The sequence below is a fragment of the Monodelphis domestica genome, chromosome 3 (assembly GCF_027887165.1).
Source record: "Monodelphis domestica isolate mMonDom1 chromosome 3, mMonDom1.pri, whole genome shotgun sequence".
NCBI classification, from domain to species: Eukaryota; Metazoa; Chordata; class Mammalia; order Didelphimorphia; family Didelphidae; genus Monodelphis; species Monodelphis domestica.
In genome coordinates, this window is record NC_077229.1 from 458637439 (window position 1) to 458656639 (window position 19201).

At 34.2% G+C, this 19201-nt stretch overlaps 1 protein-coding gene across 7 annotated transcripts in view; it reads left to right on the top strand.

Annotated features, from left to right (window-relative positions):
• The window catches only part of XRCC4 (X-ray repair cross complementing 4), a 433707-nt gene that overhangs the window by 313978 nt on the left and 100528 nt on the right, over nt 1–19201 (top strand). For 4 of the 7 annotated variants that reach the window (XM_056824611.1, XM_007487350.3, XM_056824612.1 and 1 more), the window contains one exon: nt 3477–3624. The exons of 1 other annotated variant lie outside the window; for it this stretch is intronic. In XM_056824611.1, the coding sequence (XP_056680589.1) occupies nt 3477–3624 (148 nt within the window). Of the gene's footprint in view, nt 1–3476; nt 3625–6317; nt 6393–19201 lie in introns of all 7 variants that reach the window. 2 more of the 7 variants (XR_008917883.1, XR_008917882.1) reach the window with 1 other exon arrangement.

The window sequence follows — 19201 nt, forward strand, 5'->3', positions numbered from 1 at the left end:
GGTTCCCATACTTTAAAGCTTTTGGGTATGCATTGATATTATAGCTTGTGTATACATACACACACACACACACACACACACACATACACACATATATATTAAACTTATATTACTGCAGAAAAAAAATAATTATATGTACCTTTAGTACAAGAAATGAGGAAAGGGGGGAAAATCAAATATTCTAATCAAAATGAAAGAAAAGCAATAATAAAAAAATAAGGGGATAAATCAGGAATATAATGTGTTCTCGAAAAACAGTATCCACTTGTCAATGGATTATTATCCCCAATTCATGTGATAGGATAGAGTTAATCAGTCTCAACAGAAGATGCTCTCTTAAATGTGAGCAATGAATCCAAGAGTCCTTCTTTCCAACCTTTATAGATTTTGGAGTAGTTAACAATATTTGGAATGGTCCTTCCCAGGTAGGCTGAGTTTCTCTAGTACCCTGGAAATTCTTAATATACACCTTCACGACCTGGGTTCAGGTCATGAAGTGAAAAATCTAGTGGTCTGACTTATACTGCAGCTCCCAATTGATGGAGTTCACGCAGTTTGCGCTGTAATTCCTGTATATAGGAAGCAATAGTAGTATCTCCCCCTAATAGTGATGTATATGCGGGTGAGAAAGGCTTAGCCTATATAGGTGGATGTCCAAAGAGCATCTCAAATTGTGAGATGTGTAGGTCTCTTCTAGGCCTGCTTCTACAATAAAATAGGGCCAGAGGGAGAATTTCAGTCCATTTTAAAATTCACAATATCCTTGATCTTTTATTCTTCCAAATGAACTTTTTTATGTTTTTTTCTAATTCAATAAAAAAGTTTTTTGGTAGTTCGATGGGTATGGCACTAAATAAGTCAATTAATTTTGGTAGCATTGTCATTTTTCTTATTTTAGCTCTTTTTACCCATGAGCAGTTGATGTTTGACTCCCTTTTCAAAAAAGGCCTTATTTTAAAGAAAGATATGAACTATAAAAATAATTGTTACAAAAGAATTATTACAATATGCTGTTATTTCAAGGATCTAATAAATTATATGTCTGATATATAACTAGAAATGAAAAGAATATGTTGTTATAAGAAAGGCTTATACCACAATTTTTGTGGCCAATGTTAATATAGACACCAAATGGCAACATTGCTAAGAAGATCCAGTGTATTTGGGGAAAAGACATAAAAATGCTGTAACATTTTTTATAATTTAAATCTTGTGTTTATTGAATATTGGTGTTTATTTTAAAGAGTCTAACCAGTGGAGTATTAGTATGTGATTTTTCTAGGTTGGAATACATTATTCTCCATTTGCAAAACCCTCTATAGTGTTAACATTTATTCATTTAAAAAATATCAAGGAAATGATTCTAACTTTGCTTTTTCCTCTGCTGTAAATCATTATACTTGTCAGTAATGCTATTCCTCTTCTAGTTTGCAAATTGATTTATATCCCATCTATTATTAAAATGCCCTTTGACGCTGACCTTTTTGCTAATCTTTTTCTTTATAGAAAAGTTTGTACTTTGTCTATCATATGAAAAGATTTACTTGAGATGGGATTTTACTGCATTAGACATGAGGAAAAAAGCTTTCTCTTCTCTGATTTACTGCACTCATGATAATGAGCATATTATTTGACCTTTTACCACCTATTCCATCCCTTCTCACCTACCACTCCTGTTTTTCTATGGATGACTGGAATAGTGAACCTTATCTTTCTATATTTTAAAAAAAGTTGATTCTTTATTAAAAATAAAGTTATAATGACAGCAACGGAAAGTAATGAATGTTGGAGGGGATGTGGCAAAGTTGGGATATTAATACATTGCTGGTGGAGTTGTGAATTAATCCAACCATTCTGGAGGGCAATTTGGAACTATGCCCAAAGGGCAATAAAAGACTGTCTGCCCTTTGATCCAGCCATACCACTGCTGGGTTTGTACCCCAAAGAGATAATAAGGAAAAAGACTTGTACAAGAATATTCATAGCTGCACTCTTTGAGGTGGCAAAAAATTGGAAAATGAGGGGATGCCCTTCACTTGGGGAATGACTGAACAAACTGTGGTATATGTTGGTGATGGAATACTATTGTGCTCAAAGGAATAATGATCTATGAGAAAAACCACTATTCACATGCAGAGGAAAAACTGTGGGAGTAGGAACACAGAAGAAAAACAATTGCTTCAACACATGAGTCAAGGGGATATGGTTGGGGATGTAGACTTTAAATGAAGATCCTAATGCAAACACCAACAACATGGAAATAGGTTTTGATCAAGGACACATATCAAACCCAACGAAATTGTGCATCGGCTGCAGGAAGGGTAAGTGGAGGGGAGGGAGGGAAATAATATAATTCTTATAATCAAGAAATGATATTCTAAATTGACTGAATAAATTAACTTAAATTTTAAAAATATATAGACAGTTATAGATTGACCTGATGGATTTATTCTTCAGGTAAAGGTTGGACTTTTTTTTTTTTAAACCCTTAGCTTCCATCTTAGAATAAATATTGTGAATTGGTACCAAGGTAGAAGAGCAGTAAGAGTAAAGCAATTGAGTTTAAGCAATTTGCCCAGAGTAATACAAGTAGGAAATGTCTGAGTTCGGATTTGAAGCCAGGTTCTCCTATCTCCAGGCCTGACTGAGCCATCCACTGAGCCATCTAGCTCCCTCTAAAGACTGAATGTCTAAGACCATTTCTAAGCCTGAGATTTTATGAATCTATGATTTAAAAAACCTTATACCCTTCAACAGTAGTTTACTGGTAAAGAAAGCCTTGATTAGAGTTTTGAAAACAAATAATGTTAATCTATTATTAAAGGGGTTAAAGTGAGTTTCCTAATAAAATTTAAGAAGTTGTATTTTACTAGTTCAGATTATATGTACCATTTATTTGATACATACTGCTATTTGCCTTTTCAAGTGTGTGCCCTTCTCATCTAAACTTAAAGGCAGAAATTACTATATGTAATATATCAGTATATCCCAAACACTTATTTTTACCCTTTCAACTAGCTTCATGTCTATTAAAATTTTTTGGACATTATTATTTATGTAATTATAAAGATATAACCACTTTAGTGATCTTTATGATATCATCTCACTTATTCATTTTTTTAAAACCTTTACCTTCTGTCTTGGAACCAATACTTCTTGACTTCATATTTTGTTGAGTCCAGAGTGGATCTTCAAGACCATGAAACTACAGCTAAGGGGAAAAAAAGGAGGTATTAAGACCAAAAGCTAAAGCATTTATCTTAATAGCTTAAATAACGTAGTTTCCTCAATTGCCAAAGGAATAAAAATAGGGATTTTAAAGTTTTTTTAATTAATTGTCAAATCAAAAGGTAAAAAATATGCACCAAGGTCGCATTTTACTCACAAGTGTTATCTACAGTGTGAAAAGAGTTTTTTGGACTTAGTTATTTTAAAATTTCCTGGCATCATTTGGTTACTTTCTCATTTCATTTTAGCTGGTATAAGCCAAAACGACTCCATTATTTCAAATTCAGATGTCATAGATGTTGCACCAAGTAGAAAAAAGAGGCAGCGGCTGCAGAAAAATATTGACATAGTACCTCAATTGACTCCTCAGAAATCATCTTTTCAAGAAAAGGAAAAGTAAGTAATTTTTCACTTAATTCGTAAAGTTCGTATGTGTTAACATAATACCCATTTAGTTAGTTAGATAATTAGTTAGTTTTCTTAGATAACTAACATTTGTTTTTATTAAAGATTCCCTTTCTATATAAGAGTGACCATTCTATTACATTGTTTAACTCTGATTTTTTTTTTATTTATATAAAGATCAAGGCCTTTTTCCAAGAGTTAGGCTGAATTAGAGGGAATATGAAATACTGATGAATAAGATTACCTTGGTAATTATTTAATTCTTATTCTCTGAACCATAAGTCCCGAAAGCATAATTTTTAAAAATTCTTCTGATTTTCAGGTTAATTGAAAATACCACATAGGATACTAAAGATCTTAGAATTTCTTTAGTTATAGAGTTCAGTTCACTTGCACAATTCAGAATGTCCAATTAATGTCTGAATCAGAATTTATAACTTGTGGATATTATATCCAATTAAATATCTCCATTATTATTAATCTTTTTGTTTCAGTTGCATCTTGGGACTTTTCTTCTCACTTTTCTTTTTCTTTTCATCTTATTAACTTGTAAACATGGGAAAAGAAGAGTCAGTTGAGTTTTACTAAGATGAAAATCTGGACTAAATCTAAATCATATTCCATCTATCATATGATATTTTATATAGGAGCCCAAGTTAATTTATGGGATCCCGGGGGCAGGTTCCTATAGGAACCACACAGAGATACATGATCGAGTCATAAGGCACATGAATGAATTATCAAAAACATCAAAGAATCCAAAGAAATTTAAAAATAACCCTTTAGTGAAATATAGAATATCAGAAATGTGAAAAATTCTGGGAAGAAGGAAAAAAAAATCAGAAATCACAACAGGATCTTGTAGCGATCTATACCCTTGTAACGACAATAACTTACTAATCCAATATAGCAGTCTGGACTACAGTAAATTGCCTCATCATGAAAGAAAATAGAAAAAGAGACTAGATCTTGAAACAAATGGGAAATAGTTTTCCCTGGTTTGACCCTTTTCTTCGCTTTCCAGGATAATGGAGCCAGAACCATTGATGTTATTTAATTGATATAGAATGTGGTACAAGAAGTCCTGCATTTAAAACATGTAAAACAGCTGCAACCTTGAGTCTCACACATGATCAAATCCTTATGTTCTTTGTGCAGAATCTCATCAGTCCTCATAGGATTGGTCTCTTTTACCTTTGTGCTCTTTGGACACTTTGCAGGTCAAGTTTTATGCTCCTTTATGGTCTATTTCTTCTTAGATTAGATATATTCATCAAGCAAAAGTCTCATAATATTTAAATAACTAGTGGCAGGTTGTCATAGTTCAAAGCTTTTTGGGTTTGCATTTATACTAGGCAAATGGATATCTTAGCTTATTGTATTGCATAAAACAAAACAAAATTTAAAAAATCTTTTCAATATTGGTGACATGTGTTTCAAATGCAAAAAAATGAGAAAAAAGCAAATACTGTATGGAACATGTAGGAAGAAAAATAAAAATGTTAAAAATGTGTATATTTCACAATCACAGATGTAAGGTATAAAAGTTACTTTCCAAAATAAAATTCATTTCCTCTTTTAACGTTCCATGATCCGCAAAGTGATAATACATTCAAGAAAATACAAAAACAATTATAAAAGGCACATCAAGTTAATGTAGGTTTATGTTGGAAACTACATAGTTTCTCTTTATAACATGATTGTTAATAGCCCTCAAATCCTGGACAAATCAATAGAGATGCTTGCCTTTGGGCCCCAATTTTGGCTTTTTAACAGGCAGGATGGGCATATTGTATTCAGATTTACAGGGAATTATGATGCCTTGGTCAGTTAGTGGATTTATTACCTGGGTTATGCCCTCAATTGCCTCCTTTGATAGAAGGTACTGAGGAATGGAAGGTGGTGGGCTAAATTGTTTGAATTTGGACAAGGACAGCTGATTTAAGGAGGTCAACATCAGAAAATGGTGTGGCCCAGGGTGAGTCAGATATATCAGCTGGGATTTCAAAAGTGGGAGACTCCTTCATCTCATGAGTGTCTGAAAGAAGTACAGGGAGCAAAGTTAAGGATTTCTCAGGCAATTCTGGTGACATGGAGCCATCTGGAGAGCAAGATGTTATGGCTCTAAGCTTGCATAAAAGATCTCTCCCAAAGAAATTTATAGGGGAGCCAGGCACCAAAAGGAAAGTATATTCCACTTACAGGGAGCATCCCTGATACCCCCACTACATTTATTGAGCAGATGGAATTCCAATCTGAATCAGGTGTACTCTTCAATATAGACCTGGAAGTTCCAATGTCCAATAGACAATCAAAATAGGTATTATGTGGCGCTCATCAGTATAGGGGGGCCAGTGGATAGGGACAGTGGGCAGTAAGACATCAGGGTCTGGAAAATGAAAGGTTGTATCCTCTGATTCCTGTGTCCTAACACCTGCCTCCCCCCAGTACACCTTTATAATCTTTATGTAGTGCCTTGGGAACCCCCCTGAGGGACATTAGCACCCTGAGTAGTTCTGGGATGAGCTCCACTTAAGATATACTGTTGCAGGATCATTTGGTATGAATCATCAGTTGCCTGATTTATATTACTAGAATTGTTATTGGTCCTAAATTTGAGATTCCTAAAATCATTATTATAGTTATTATTTCTATAATTGTTTCTGTAATTATTATTTTTCCAGTGGATATTATTTCTAATTGCCTGGATAAAATTCCTACAGTCCATCATTATGTGGCCCTTCTCACAGAAGTGGCAGGTAAGGAACTGATAGTTAGATTCTTGGAGAAGGGCAAGTGCCATTAGATGAGTATCATGCCCTTTTTCTTATTTATCAGTTCTATCACTTAAAGAGTCTAGTTTCTTCTGAATCTTGTCCAGTAAATTATTAGTCTCTACCTGTTTTTTTTTATGGCCTTTAGAGACATAAATAGTAATTATCAACTCGTCAAGATTGATCTTTGGCTACCTTGGGCAATGCATTTTAAAGTAATCCTGGACCACTCTGTAAGAGTTATTGACAGAGTGTCACCTTATTTGCCTAATATTCTTTTCTGTAGAAAGATCAAGTTCCAAATATCTACCCCCAAGCTCAATGAGCGTATCCACAAATTGGGAGGAGGGAGGGGCATCTCATCATCGAATTGCTTAAGGTACTCAGATTTGGTCCATACATCCAGCCTTTTGCAGCATTCTCACATTGCTTTTATAATGGCCTCCCTAGAATGATATAATTGCAAATAATCCTCAGGGTTATAATAGTCCCATTCAGGATCCTGAAATGACCAGTGTGCTGCATTGCATCCTCAGACTTTATTAAATTTATTAATTTATTAACATGAAAGATGATCTTATTTTTCTCATGTTACGTTAGAAAAGCCTGGAGCAAACTTTCAACATCTTTATAAAATGAATTTTATTACCACAATTGGTTCTTCTTCATAACTAGGGGTATTGCATATGGATTCCTTTATATCTTAGGTTGTGAAAGGTGTGTGTTGTCTTAGGTTTACCACATCCTCATTGCATCCTATTGCAGGCACTTCCCTTAAGGGGAGAAGAAATTCATAGGAATTGGTCAGTGGTTGTGGTTTTTAGAAGTTGTCTGTGGGGATACCAAGGCAGCATTAGTAGGAACAGGTATGGTAGGAGGATAAGATTTCCTTGGGGCTGGATTTGGCTGGGGTGGGAGAAAGGGACAAGGGAGGACAGGGCATTGGACAAAAAAGCAGTGAAGGGAGGGTTAGCCAGGAGTTGCAGAGCATGAGAGAGGAGGCTTTCCAACTGAGACATAGGAAAAGGGTCTTCTGCCCCTATTTCAGGAGATATAGGATTTTCCTCTCTTAGTAGTTCAGGAACAGGCTTACAAAAATCAGACATTTTTTAGATAGACTATTCTTTTGTCATTGGGCTATACAAGAAGTTCTTGAAATTGTCCAGTTGAATTTGCATATTGGTCTGAATTTTCCATTGGGAAACCTGTTGTGACTTAACATTCAGGATTTGGAAAAGGAAAATTCCAAGCAACATAAGGAGAAGGAGGCAATCCAAAACCTTAATGGTTCCCAATTGGGCAAAAGCTAACAGGCTTTCTTGCAGAGTAGTATTCATGCCATTCAGCATTGTGATGAGAAGGCTATATTAAAGGAAAGTTGAAAAGGGAATAATTTTTGATGTATTTTTATATTTTTAAAAAATTTGTTAAGAGTGCGGTTGGGGTAAGGGTATTTTATCGTATTTTATTATTTTATTTTATATGATGTTATATAATTTTGTTGGATTTTATTCATAAAAATTTTTCTTCAATTTTTTTAATGTATTTATTTTTTTATTGTTGCTGTCCTCCAGTGGTAGAAAGCAGCAACTGCAGCTCAGCAGAGAAAGAAAAAAATTGAGTTCTCAATACTGGCCTCTAGTGGTGAAGAAGCAAAGCAGTGCTCAATACTGGCCTCTAGTGGCCAAGATACAGCACTACAACAGGGAGGGGTAAGGGGTGTGGTTAGGGTGGAAGTAGGAGTAAGGGGCGTGGTTAGGGTGGTCCTGTCTGCTAGAAACCGAAATAGAGATTCTTGCTACAAAGCAAGTCGGGTTTTGGGTTTGCATCTGTCCCAAAAGCAAATTCACTCCAGAAAGAGAGATGGAAGTAGGTCCCAGGGCAAGGAGGGAGTTTCTGGAAGCAAGCTGGGGTTGGTGGAAAAGGGCCTAGCCAGGAGTGAGGACCAGGATCCCAGAAGGGGTTAGGAGGTAATAAGCCTGGTAAGGGAAAGGGACTTCACTCCCTAAACTGCCCCCCCACCTCCCCGCTGGACTGGGGTTGGGGAAGGAGTTTTTTAGACTCACCAGGAGGCACTGAGGTGGAATCAGGATTGGCAGAAACAGTGAAGGCCACACGGGGGTGGGCAGGCTGCACAAGGGGATGGTGGGAGCTGGCATGGCCATTGGGGGCAGCGGGTAGCTGCAGCAGAGGCCATGTCAGGGTGGGTGGATTGTGTGGGTTACCGGCAGTGGACAGAGGGGAGAGAATTTGGAGAACCACAGTAGCTTGCAAATAGCAGAAGAGGCAAGTGCCCCCCCCCCCTTCACCCAGGCAGTTATGAGGCCAGAAGGGCCATGGCCTGAGGCATCTGGAATGGCAGGAGCTGTAGCAACCTCATCCCCATGGGCAGGAAAAGCACAGCTCTTTTAGTGGGGCTGAGTAAAGAATTCTTGAGAATTTATGTTGGGAAGTGTGGTTGCCAAATGTGTAAGATTAAAAATTAATATCCAAAATACTGCAAATATTATATTTAATAAGATTTATTAATAATAACTCGGAGCAAAAATGTAAATAAATGGCTAGAGAAAAAGAGAGAGCTGCACATGGGGGGAAAAGAGAGAGATCTAGGGTGGAGTTACAGAATTATATACACATGCCAACATGAGGCTAACGGAAAAAGGGATGCCTGGAGATGTAGTTCAAAGATATAAAATTTTCTAATTACACAGAACCCTAGCAAGTGTTATATTACTGAAGTAGTTTAAGAAACTAAATATTCTATAATAGGACATCTGATTTTGTATTGTTTATCTAATATAGCTTATTAAGATTTGGAAAATAAACATACAGAAGAATTCTCATTAGTTCATAAAAATAATAATAGCTTATATTGGAATAGCATTTTAATGCTTGCAAAGGTATTTACATATATAGTCATATCTGATCTTCACAACTGTTCTATGAAGAAAAGTGCTATTATTCCCATTTTATAAATAAGGAAACTAAGACTCACAGAAACTGTCAATTGCTCAAGATCACAATTAATAAATGTCAGAGGAGGGAGTTAAACCTATTTTTTTGACTCCTAGTCCAGCACTTCATTCTTTGTTCCATAACACCACTATACTTATATATTGAAGTCTCAAGCACTGTATTTTATTTCTGTACTGATAACCAAAGCATGGATAGTTGAATCAACATGTAATGTCTAGAACTAAGGCCTTGCTAAAAACCATGCACAGTTTAGGAATAGACGAAATGTAAAATTAGAAGAAAGTATGACTAAATTAATGCACTGAATATTTTTCTATTGTATTTTAATAAAGGTATTTAATATTTTGTTACACTTGGGCAAATACTTATTTTTCACATCCAAGGAATGTTTCAGTGTTTATTCTGTATACCTCTGTCTAAAATGACACAATTCACCAGACCTTCCTTGATAAAAAGTGAAAATGTATTAAGGAGAATTTTTAATATTTTATGAATATTGAACTAAATATCAATCAAAAAGTTGTATGGTGTTTTACTTCATTCAGCTTCATTTGTCCAACCTAGCAATATCTGTTGAAATTAAGTAGCAAAAGGAATGAATCTCTATCCTTTTTTGTTGTTGTTGTTATATTTTGGGTTATTTTGATATCATCATTAGGAAACTGAATTTGAAATATTATTTAATTATTTGCTTAACTCATTGCAAGTAATTGAAATGTTCTTTCTTATCCAAATATTTGCAAATCTCTTTAAGCCTTTGCTATCAAGAAACATTGTAAAACAAAAATTTTTCTGAATTATTTATTTCACCTGATAACTAAGATCTAATTCCTAAGTGCTGAGATTTCATGTTTTGATTTTTCCATATTTTTATTTAAATCTTTAAGTGTTCTGTATTGCATCCTTCTAAAGAGCACATAATTTCACTTTTTTATGTCTCCTCAAGGTCATTGTTATAACCACCAGTTATTATGGTGGCATGCACCATCTGATTCCAGAAGTGACTGCTAAATGAGTAAACCAAAGGCTAGAATTGGCTTCTCTTATGTGTTTCTTACTCACCAGAAAATAATCTTTTTTCACTGTTGCTAATAGTATTTTCTTACTTCTCATGGATTGTCCAAGGGTGCAAGATTTATTGTATGCCCTATTAATATTAAATGATTTGAGTATGCTGGTTAAGTCAACTAATTTTAATAGAAGAGAAGGTCCTACCTAGCATTGTCTGGTTTGTGACTTGATAGTTATAGTATAGGTCTCAAAATATATCTGGGTGTCTCCTGTTCTTCCTCTTCCACTCTGAAGATACTACATTGTTCATTCTTGGGTGGTAGGGGGTTGGGGGGAATGACCAGGCAGAGAATGTTCCAATTAGTCAGTCAATAGTCTAAAGTAATAAAGTGACTGGGATGTCAATGAGATAAATAAAAAATGACTGCTTTTTACTAGTAGCTAGGAAGTTCAGATCTCTTCTACTATTTCTTCTTACTCTGACATTCTAAGAAGGGTAGGGGAAGGGTAGCAAGTGTCCCTCATTTCTGAGTGCCACCATCCTATAGCCAATGCCCAACAACTTCTTGGAGAAAGTAGGCTATTCGATTGCCATCTGAAGGTCAGACACTATTGTCAGCAGATTCTGGAAACTAATATCTCTGGCAGTATTCTCCTGGTTGTGGTTTTTTTTTTTTTATGAACTGAAAAATAATTGTATTCAACATATATCATTCTAAACCCTGTCTAGTTTCTCATTAAAGTCACCTAATTAAACTTAATCCCCAAATTATGGATGATCAGTATTTCCATAATTTGGTTGAAATCACTTTTTTAATTGAGATAGTATATTTTTTTTGTGGTTCCCATTTTTAAAATTTAGCAAAAAGTTTCTTAAAATAAGGTTTGCTGTTGCTAATGTGTGTAACAAAAAGGGGAAGGGGAAAAGAAAATTCTTGAAATTTGGACTTTTAAGAAAGTTCAGTGCCATCAGCAGTATCATCTAACAGAAGTAACATCTAACAATAAAATCATTATTAATCATTAGGATTAATAGGATCAATAGGAAATAAGTAACAGAGTGAAGGCACTAAAATCAATTTAAAGGGGTTGGGGATGGCTTTGTGTTAGAGGTGAATTTTAGTTGGTAGTCAGTCATTCTAAAAAGTAAGCTAACCACAGTCCCTCAAGGCACCTAGCCTGTCGAGGCTTATTTAAATAACTGAGTACTAGCATGTTGCCTGAAGCTCTCTATAGCCAAAACACTTAACTGAAGCAGGAGCAGAGCAGAGCTTCAACTAACAGCAGTCAGAAAGCCCAAGGTAGCAAGAGCAGCAAAAAAGAAGTTTCAGGCTGCCAATGACTGCAGCCAGAGTTCCTGGACTTGGTGACCTTAGAGTTCACAACAGGCCAGAGGTAGCTTCTGGATAGAGTCATGTCTACAGAGCCAAAATTTCTGTGATTGACATTTAGAGATGGAGAGTTTGCAATGGGCAAGAGTGACTGGAGCAAGTGGTACCTGAGAAGGCAAGGAGCTACTGAGAGAGGCTTTCCAATAACAGCAACACAAAAGAGCCCTTGCCCCCGTCTTCAGAATATGTTTCCTATCTCCCATCCTCCACAGAATTTGTTCCTTTTTTCTCACAGGTAAGGGGAGTCAATGAAGAGAATTGTTTCTCATTTATTTATGAAGTGTTAAAAATGATTTGATAGAACAGAATTTCCTGTTATTTGGGTTTTGTTCCCACGTTCAGTGATGGTTCAATAGTGATCCTTTTATGAATCATCTGATCAGGGAGCAGCATCTGCACTGAATGAAGATAGGGAAGGGAGATGGTGTAGAGAGTACAGTGTTGTGGTAGTTTCAGCCATATGTTTCCATCCTTTTTTGAACATTCATGGTATAAAGTTCCCAGAATGTTGAAATATCCCATTAGTCAGGCATGATTAGTAGTTGTCTGTTCCAAAGCCTATGGGTGATATGAAAATCTTCTTAAGACTGTCTAATACCATACTAATACTAGATGGAACACTGGGCCATTTAAGGAAGACCCAAGTTCAAATCAAATCTAAAATACTACCTTTATAACTGTGAACAAATCACATAATCTCTGTTGGCCTCATTTTCCTCAACTTCAAATTAAGGATAATAAAATCACCTACCTCCCAGAGTGATTGTGAGGATGAAATGAAATGACATTTTTAAAGTGCTAAGGACAATACTTAGGGGTTACTATGTGACACAGTGGAAATTGTCTTGATAATTCATCTTTTAAATTCCAATCTAGCCCAGTCTTAGAGACTTACCAACTGGATGGTCCTAGGCAAATCATTTAACCCTGTTTGCCTTGGCTTCCTCTTCTGTAAGATGAGCTGGAGAAGGAAATGGCAAATCACTCCAATATCTTTGCCAAGAAAATACCAGGTGCAGTCACAAAGAGTTGAACATTGAAATGAACAACTAGCAAATGCCTGGCACATAGTAGGCACTTAAATGCTTGTTTTCTTTCCTTCCTTAATAGCCATGGAGCAAAAACTACATTTATTTTAAATAACTTCACTGTATTATCACTGAGGTCACAATTGTTTTGATATAGAATTGTTATTATTATGCAATTATTGTTACAAAAGGATTCAGGTCAGTTTCAACAACATACAATATAAGATGCTTTGATAATTGCCACAGTAACATTTTTGTTTTTTAAGATTGTCTCTGGTGTGTCTCATATAAGTCCAGTTTAATATATTAATTGCACTTTCCTAGAGTTCTATTTTTTCTTCATCTTAAGACACTCATTGTGTGATATTTTGCTAAATATAGAGATTTTGAAATATTTGAATCTTCATCTAAAAAAATTCTACTTGAAATCTGTTGAATGCCCTGTATCTTTTGGTTCTGAAAAATAAAACTTCCATTAATTTAAATCACAGGAAACTAGTAAATTGAAAACATACCACAACTAATGTAGTGTGGTTAAAGAAATGATAGTTTAAATTGACATATGTTAGCAAGATTGAGGAACAGAGGAGAATTGCTCATTTTGCTTTCCTCCTGCCTCACATTTTCTTTAAACAAAAATACTTTTTAAAAATTTCCATAATAGTTTAACATTTTCCTACCTCTAGAAAGACTCTAAAATACTTGAATCTAGGACATATTGATATTCATTAAAAATTAGCGTGACTGATCTACACAATATGCTTTTATACTCTCTGGGGAACAGTCATCCTTTTCTGTCAATGTGTTAACACTCAGGGTGAATCTCCAGCATAACCATGTGTGTTATCTACCTTCATGGAAAATATTTGGTAGAATTCTTTCTAATTTATCTTCTTCATTCCATCTCTAGCACATAATGAATAAACTGATAGAAACTAGAAAGGTCATACAAATTGCTTTTGTATTCATCAGACTTCTTGCTATCCCTAGATAAGATCCTATGGTTCACCAGACCCTTTTAAAAATACCCTTTTGATAGAAAGCTACATGTGAAATATTTAAGGGGTTCGTTTAAAAAATCCTAAATAATGCTACTAGGCTTCATTCAGTGATTAAATCTAATCATTGCTAAGTGCTTACTTTATTATACCTAAAATGAAAAAAAGAGAAGAATTTAAGTAGAGCCTAACTAATAAGTAAAAACTGTAAGGGATATAGATTCAAATCTTTTGATACTTCCTATCCTTGTGCACTTGGGCAAATCACTTAACTTTTAAAATAACAGAGTTGCACTATGTGCCCTCTGAGGCTCCTTCCAATTCTAGATCTATGAATCTATAACTCAACTCTCTTCTGTCCAAAAAACAAAGCAAAATTAATTGACCAGAGTCTTATTTATTGGAAGGCAAGTAAATGGAGCTTTCTTTTTGTTATTATTAATCCAAAGCCTATAAATTAGGCTGTGGCCACATATAGGGACTGATTAACCCATTTTGACTAAATCATGTTTGGACCAATTAACAGAGTATTAACTGGGTTGTTTGGATAAATTGGTTAAATTGCTCAATAAATGCAGATAAACAAAAAGCCCATTAGAGATGCTCAAAATGGTTTGCTAGCAAAAAAGTAGAAAGCCAAAATTCAAGTAAGTATTTTGACTGTCTGCCTCAACCTTCCCCTTTCATCTATCTCTCCATGCCTATCAACTCTATTTCCTTCCTCCCTTCTATGTATCAACTGTTATTGATAGAGCCCTTTTCTTAGACTACTAACAAATGTTAGTTGATGTTGACTAAAGGTCAAGCTCCTTACTTAAAGGTGCTAAAATTTGTATCTTACTAGAGACCAAAATCCTTTCTAGACTCAAAGGCATAGAACTAATTTCCAGGTGCCAGAACAAGATGTGGAGGGAAAGATTTGTAATTAAAAGAATCCTTCTGGGGTAAAGAGACTTAGGAAGTTGCCTTCTTTTTCTTAGGATCCTGGTATATATCCACAAGGGCTAATTTTCCAAATGAATTATAATAGGATATGCTAGTGTAAACTATACTCCAGTATTAAGGGCAATTTCATGTTTTCTCAGTTGAAGGGTTAAAAGTAGGTTGTCTTAGGAAAAGAAAGTAATTTGTATATGCAAATCTTAATTTATCCATAAATGTTTCCATGAGGCAATTGGGAATTTTAGTATCACAGGTTTCATTGCAAATTTGATAGCCACATCTTAGCCCTTTTGTTTCAGTTTTCTTTCCCTTAATTTTTTTTACCATTTTAAAAATATATAACATAATATATAATATATCAATATAATACATATGATTTGTTATAAATATGAAATAAATTAATTTAAATATGCTTATCCAAGGGAAACAAATTCTCCCATTAGCTATATCTGAAAATGTCTCATTTATTTTTTCCTCTCCTTCTCATCCCAGCTTCTTCCCCAAGAAGACAAGTAGTATAGATTGAACATATACTATTACATAATACATATTTCCATATTCATTGTGCTATGAAATAAGACATGTTGCTTACACTAGAGAAAATTCACAGAGAAAATAAAGAATGGTATGTTTCAATCTGCATTCACTTTGTTACTTCTATGAAAGTGAATATTCTTTTTCATCATGAGCCCCTTGAAGTTGTCCTAGATTCTTGCCTTGTTGATAATACTTACATCATTCACAGTTGATCATCATGCTTTTGTCATTACTGTGTATTGTGTTCTCCTGATTTTGCTCACTTCATTTTTCATCATTTCATCTTTCTAGGTTTTTTTTGTTATTATCTTGTTTGCTATTTGTCATGATACAATAGTATTCTTTTACAAGCATATACCTTAGCTTGTTCAGCTATTCCCCATTCATGGACATCCCTTTAGTTTCCAGTTCTTTGCCAAGACAAAAAGAATTGATATAAAAATTTTAGAGCATATAATTTGAACATAATTGCAAAATGGACTCAATTATAAAGCACTTTGTATACAACTAGTCAGATCTTAATAATTGGAGAAATCTTCATTGTTCACAGGTGGGCAGAACCAATACAATTAAAATGAGAGTCCCCCCCAAAACTAATTTGCTTATTCAATGTCATCCCAATTAAATCACCAATAAATGATTTTATTGAGCTGGGAAAATTAATCATTAAATTCATTTGGAAAAATAAAATGTAAAGAATATCAAAGGAAATGATGAAAAAAATGTTAAGGAAGGAGGTCTAACAGTACCAGATTTCAAACTATATTTAAATTAGTTGTTATCAAAATAGTGTGGTACTGGCTAAGTAATAGAAAAGTAAATCAGTGGAATATAATATGCCTACAACAATCGTAAAAGATTATAGTAACCTTATGCTTGACAAAGATAAAAAAGGTTCAACTTTTTGGAACAAAAACTCACTATTTGGTAAAAATTGTTGGGAAAACTGAAAAGCTATTTGGCAAAAACAAGATATAGACCAATATCTAACACCATTTACCAAGATAAGGTCAAAATGAATACAGGACTAGGCATAAAGAGAGATATTATGAACAAATTACAAAACAGAGAATATATTACCTATCAAATTTATGGAAAGGAAAGGAATTTGTAAATAAATTAAAAGAGACAGCATTGTGAAATGTAAAATAGATAATTTTGAATATATTAAATTGAAAAGGCTTTGTATAAAATCAAAGTTATGTAGCCAATATTATAAGGAAAGCAATAAGTTGAGAAAAAATTATAGACAACTTCTAGGGTAAAAGTCTCATCTAAAATATAGAGAACTTTGTTAGATATATAAGAATATAAGCCATTCCTTGATTTATAAATGGTCAAAATATAGGAACAGACAGTTTTGGGATGAAGAAATCAAAGCTATATATAAGTCTATGAAAAACATTCTATATCATTTTTGATTAGAGAAATGCAAATCAAACAACTCTGAGATAATATCTCACACCTATCAGACTGGCTAAAATCATAAAAGGGAAAAATGACAAATGTTGGAAGGAATATAGAAAAATAGGGAGACTTGTTACATTGTTGGTGGAACTATGAACTGATCCAACTATTTTAGAGAGCAATCTGGAATTCTACTCAAAGAGTTACAAAACCATACATACCTTTTGATCTAGTAATAACACTATTAGGTTTATTTCCTAAGGAGATCAAGGGAAAAGGAAAAGAAGCTATATTAAAAAATATATATTTACTTCTATTTTTCTATTGGCTATCAGAACACATGAATTTAATATTTAAATAATTTTAAGTAATATTACTACTATTTTCTGCTTTTCTTTCTGTCTTTGTGGACTATTCTTTAGTTGCCTTTACTGGCACATCATCCATATCATACATACTTAGAATGTTACCTAAGGCTGTCTTGTGGGCAACCTCTCTCTCTCTCTCTTCTCTCTCTCTCTCTCTCTCTCTCTCTCTCTCTCTCTCTCTCTCTCTCTCTCTCTCTCTCTCTCAGACTCTGTTTCTCTCTACCTCTCTTATTTCACCTCCCACTAATTTAGCTATAATGTATGTATAATATGCACATATATGCGTCATCTGTATGAGATGATAGTATTTATATATATATACATACACTTACATACTTATATGTATATATACAGATACATGCACACATAGTAGGACTTTATTTTGTATGATCAGTACATTCCAAGACCTTTCTCATACATTGAAAATCAAACTTAACATCAAACCCCATTATATTATAAGTATTTCTTATGAGAGCATACCTAGGCACTTTACATTTCTTAGGCTTATCAGAACACTACTCTTATACATTGAGGCAATTATTAATAACTAAGTAGCATTAATGAAACACAGAGAAGCACTGCTTTGGCATAGACATAACTTGTTACAAGCAAGAATTCCAGACAAAGACTGATGTGGAAGCTAATTTTTGGCACAAAACATTGCAATGACTCATACTAATGCTTCTCAGAGGAAGAATGAGTGTGATTGGGCAGACTGCTGCCAGACTCAATACTGCTTGGGAAAATAGCATGGATTTAGCTTGTAATTAAAATGTTTATTTTATGTATTTTTCTCCCTTTAATTTTTAAAAATTTTAAATCACATATACTTGAAGTCACATATATTGAATTTGCATAAAATTAGGTCCTCCTGTGTGCATGTGTATATTCACTCATATGTGTGTACTGAGTCCCTCCTCAGTTTATGCAACACCAATTGCTTATTGTATAAGTAAAAGTAGACAATGTAGAACAGTGTTTCTTAAATTTTCTGGTCTCAAGACTCCTTTATATTCCTAAAAATTATTGAAGCTACCAAAGGGTTTTTGCTTATTTAAGTTATATCAAACTATATTTATCATTTTAGAAATTGAAATGTTTTATAATGATGAAAAGTTTTAACCTAGCAGATCTTTGAAAGACTCTTGGGGAAGGATCCTCAGAGGTGCTCATAACATAATTTAGGAATTACCATCCCCCAAACATCATAAACTCAGCATGTCCCAAACTGAATTCATTACTTTTCCTCAGAAACCTTTTCTCTCTCCCAAACTTCCCCATATCTACCAAAAATATCTACCATCTTTCCAGCATTATTCTCACCTTCTTACTCTTACTTTACATATTCAATTCTTGCCATTTCCATATCCACAACTTGCCTTGAATTCAATCCTGACTACCACCTTATTTCAGGCCCTCCTCACTTCTGGTCTAGATTATTGCAACAGCTTTCTAATAGGTCCTCTCTTATATCCTATCTCTCACCAATCCAGTCCATTTGGCATGCTGTTGCAGAGTAATTTCTGACAATGTCAATTCCCTTCTGTATCAACCTCAGCAGCTTTTAGTTGCCCGTAGCATAAAATATAAACTCTGTTGAGTTTTAAAAGTTCTTCTCAATCTACTTTGGTTCATTTTTTGTACTTATATTCTCAGTGGTTAGCAGATACTAAGCATTTAACAAATAGTTGTTGATTGATTAATAGGTTTAAATGTGCATCTTGAAATAACCTTCATCAAATGAGAAAGTAAATTAATAGTAGCTAGTTTCCTTAATTGCTCCAATTATAATAATATGTAACACAAATTGCAGTGAAAACAATGTTTAGTATATTTTTAAAGTTTTCATTTTTTATTTAAAAGATTGTTAATGGTATTTACATAAAAATGGAAACCATTTGCCAACATTGTAGTGTAGCGTTTGATCTTGGGTATGTAATTTTGTTTCTCTTGGTCTCAGTTTTCTCCTTGCTTTAAATTTATCATGCTATCAAAATCCTCCTATTTCTATTTCCATGATACTGATTTTGAGTAAGCAAGACTTGCAGAGTGTTCAGAAATTCTAACAATATTTCATTTTCCAATGATATTATTGGATTATTTTTCTTCCACAGAATCTTTGGCCTGTTTTCATGA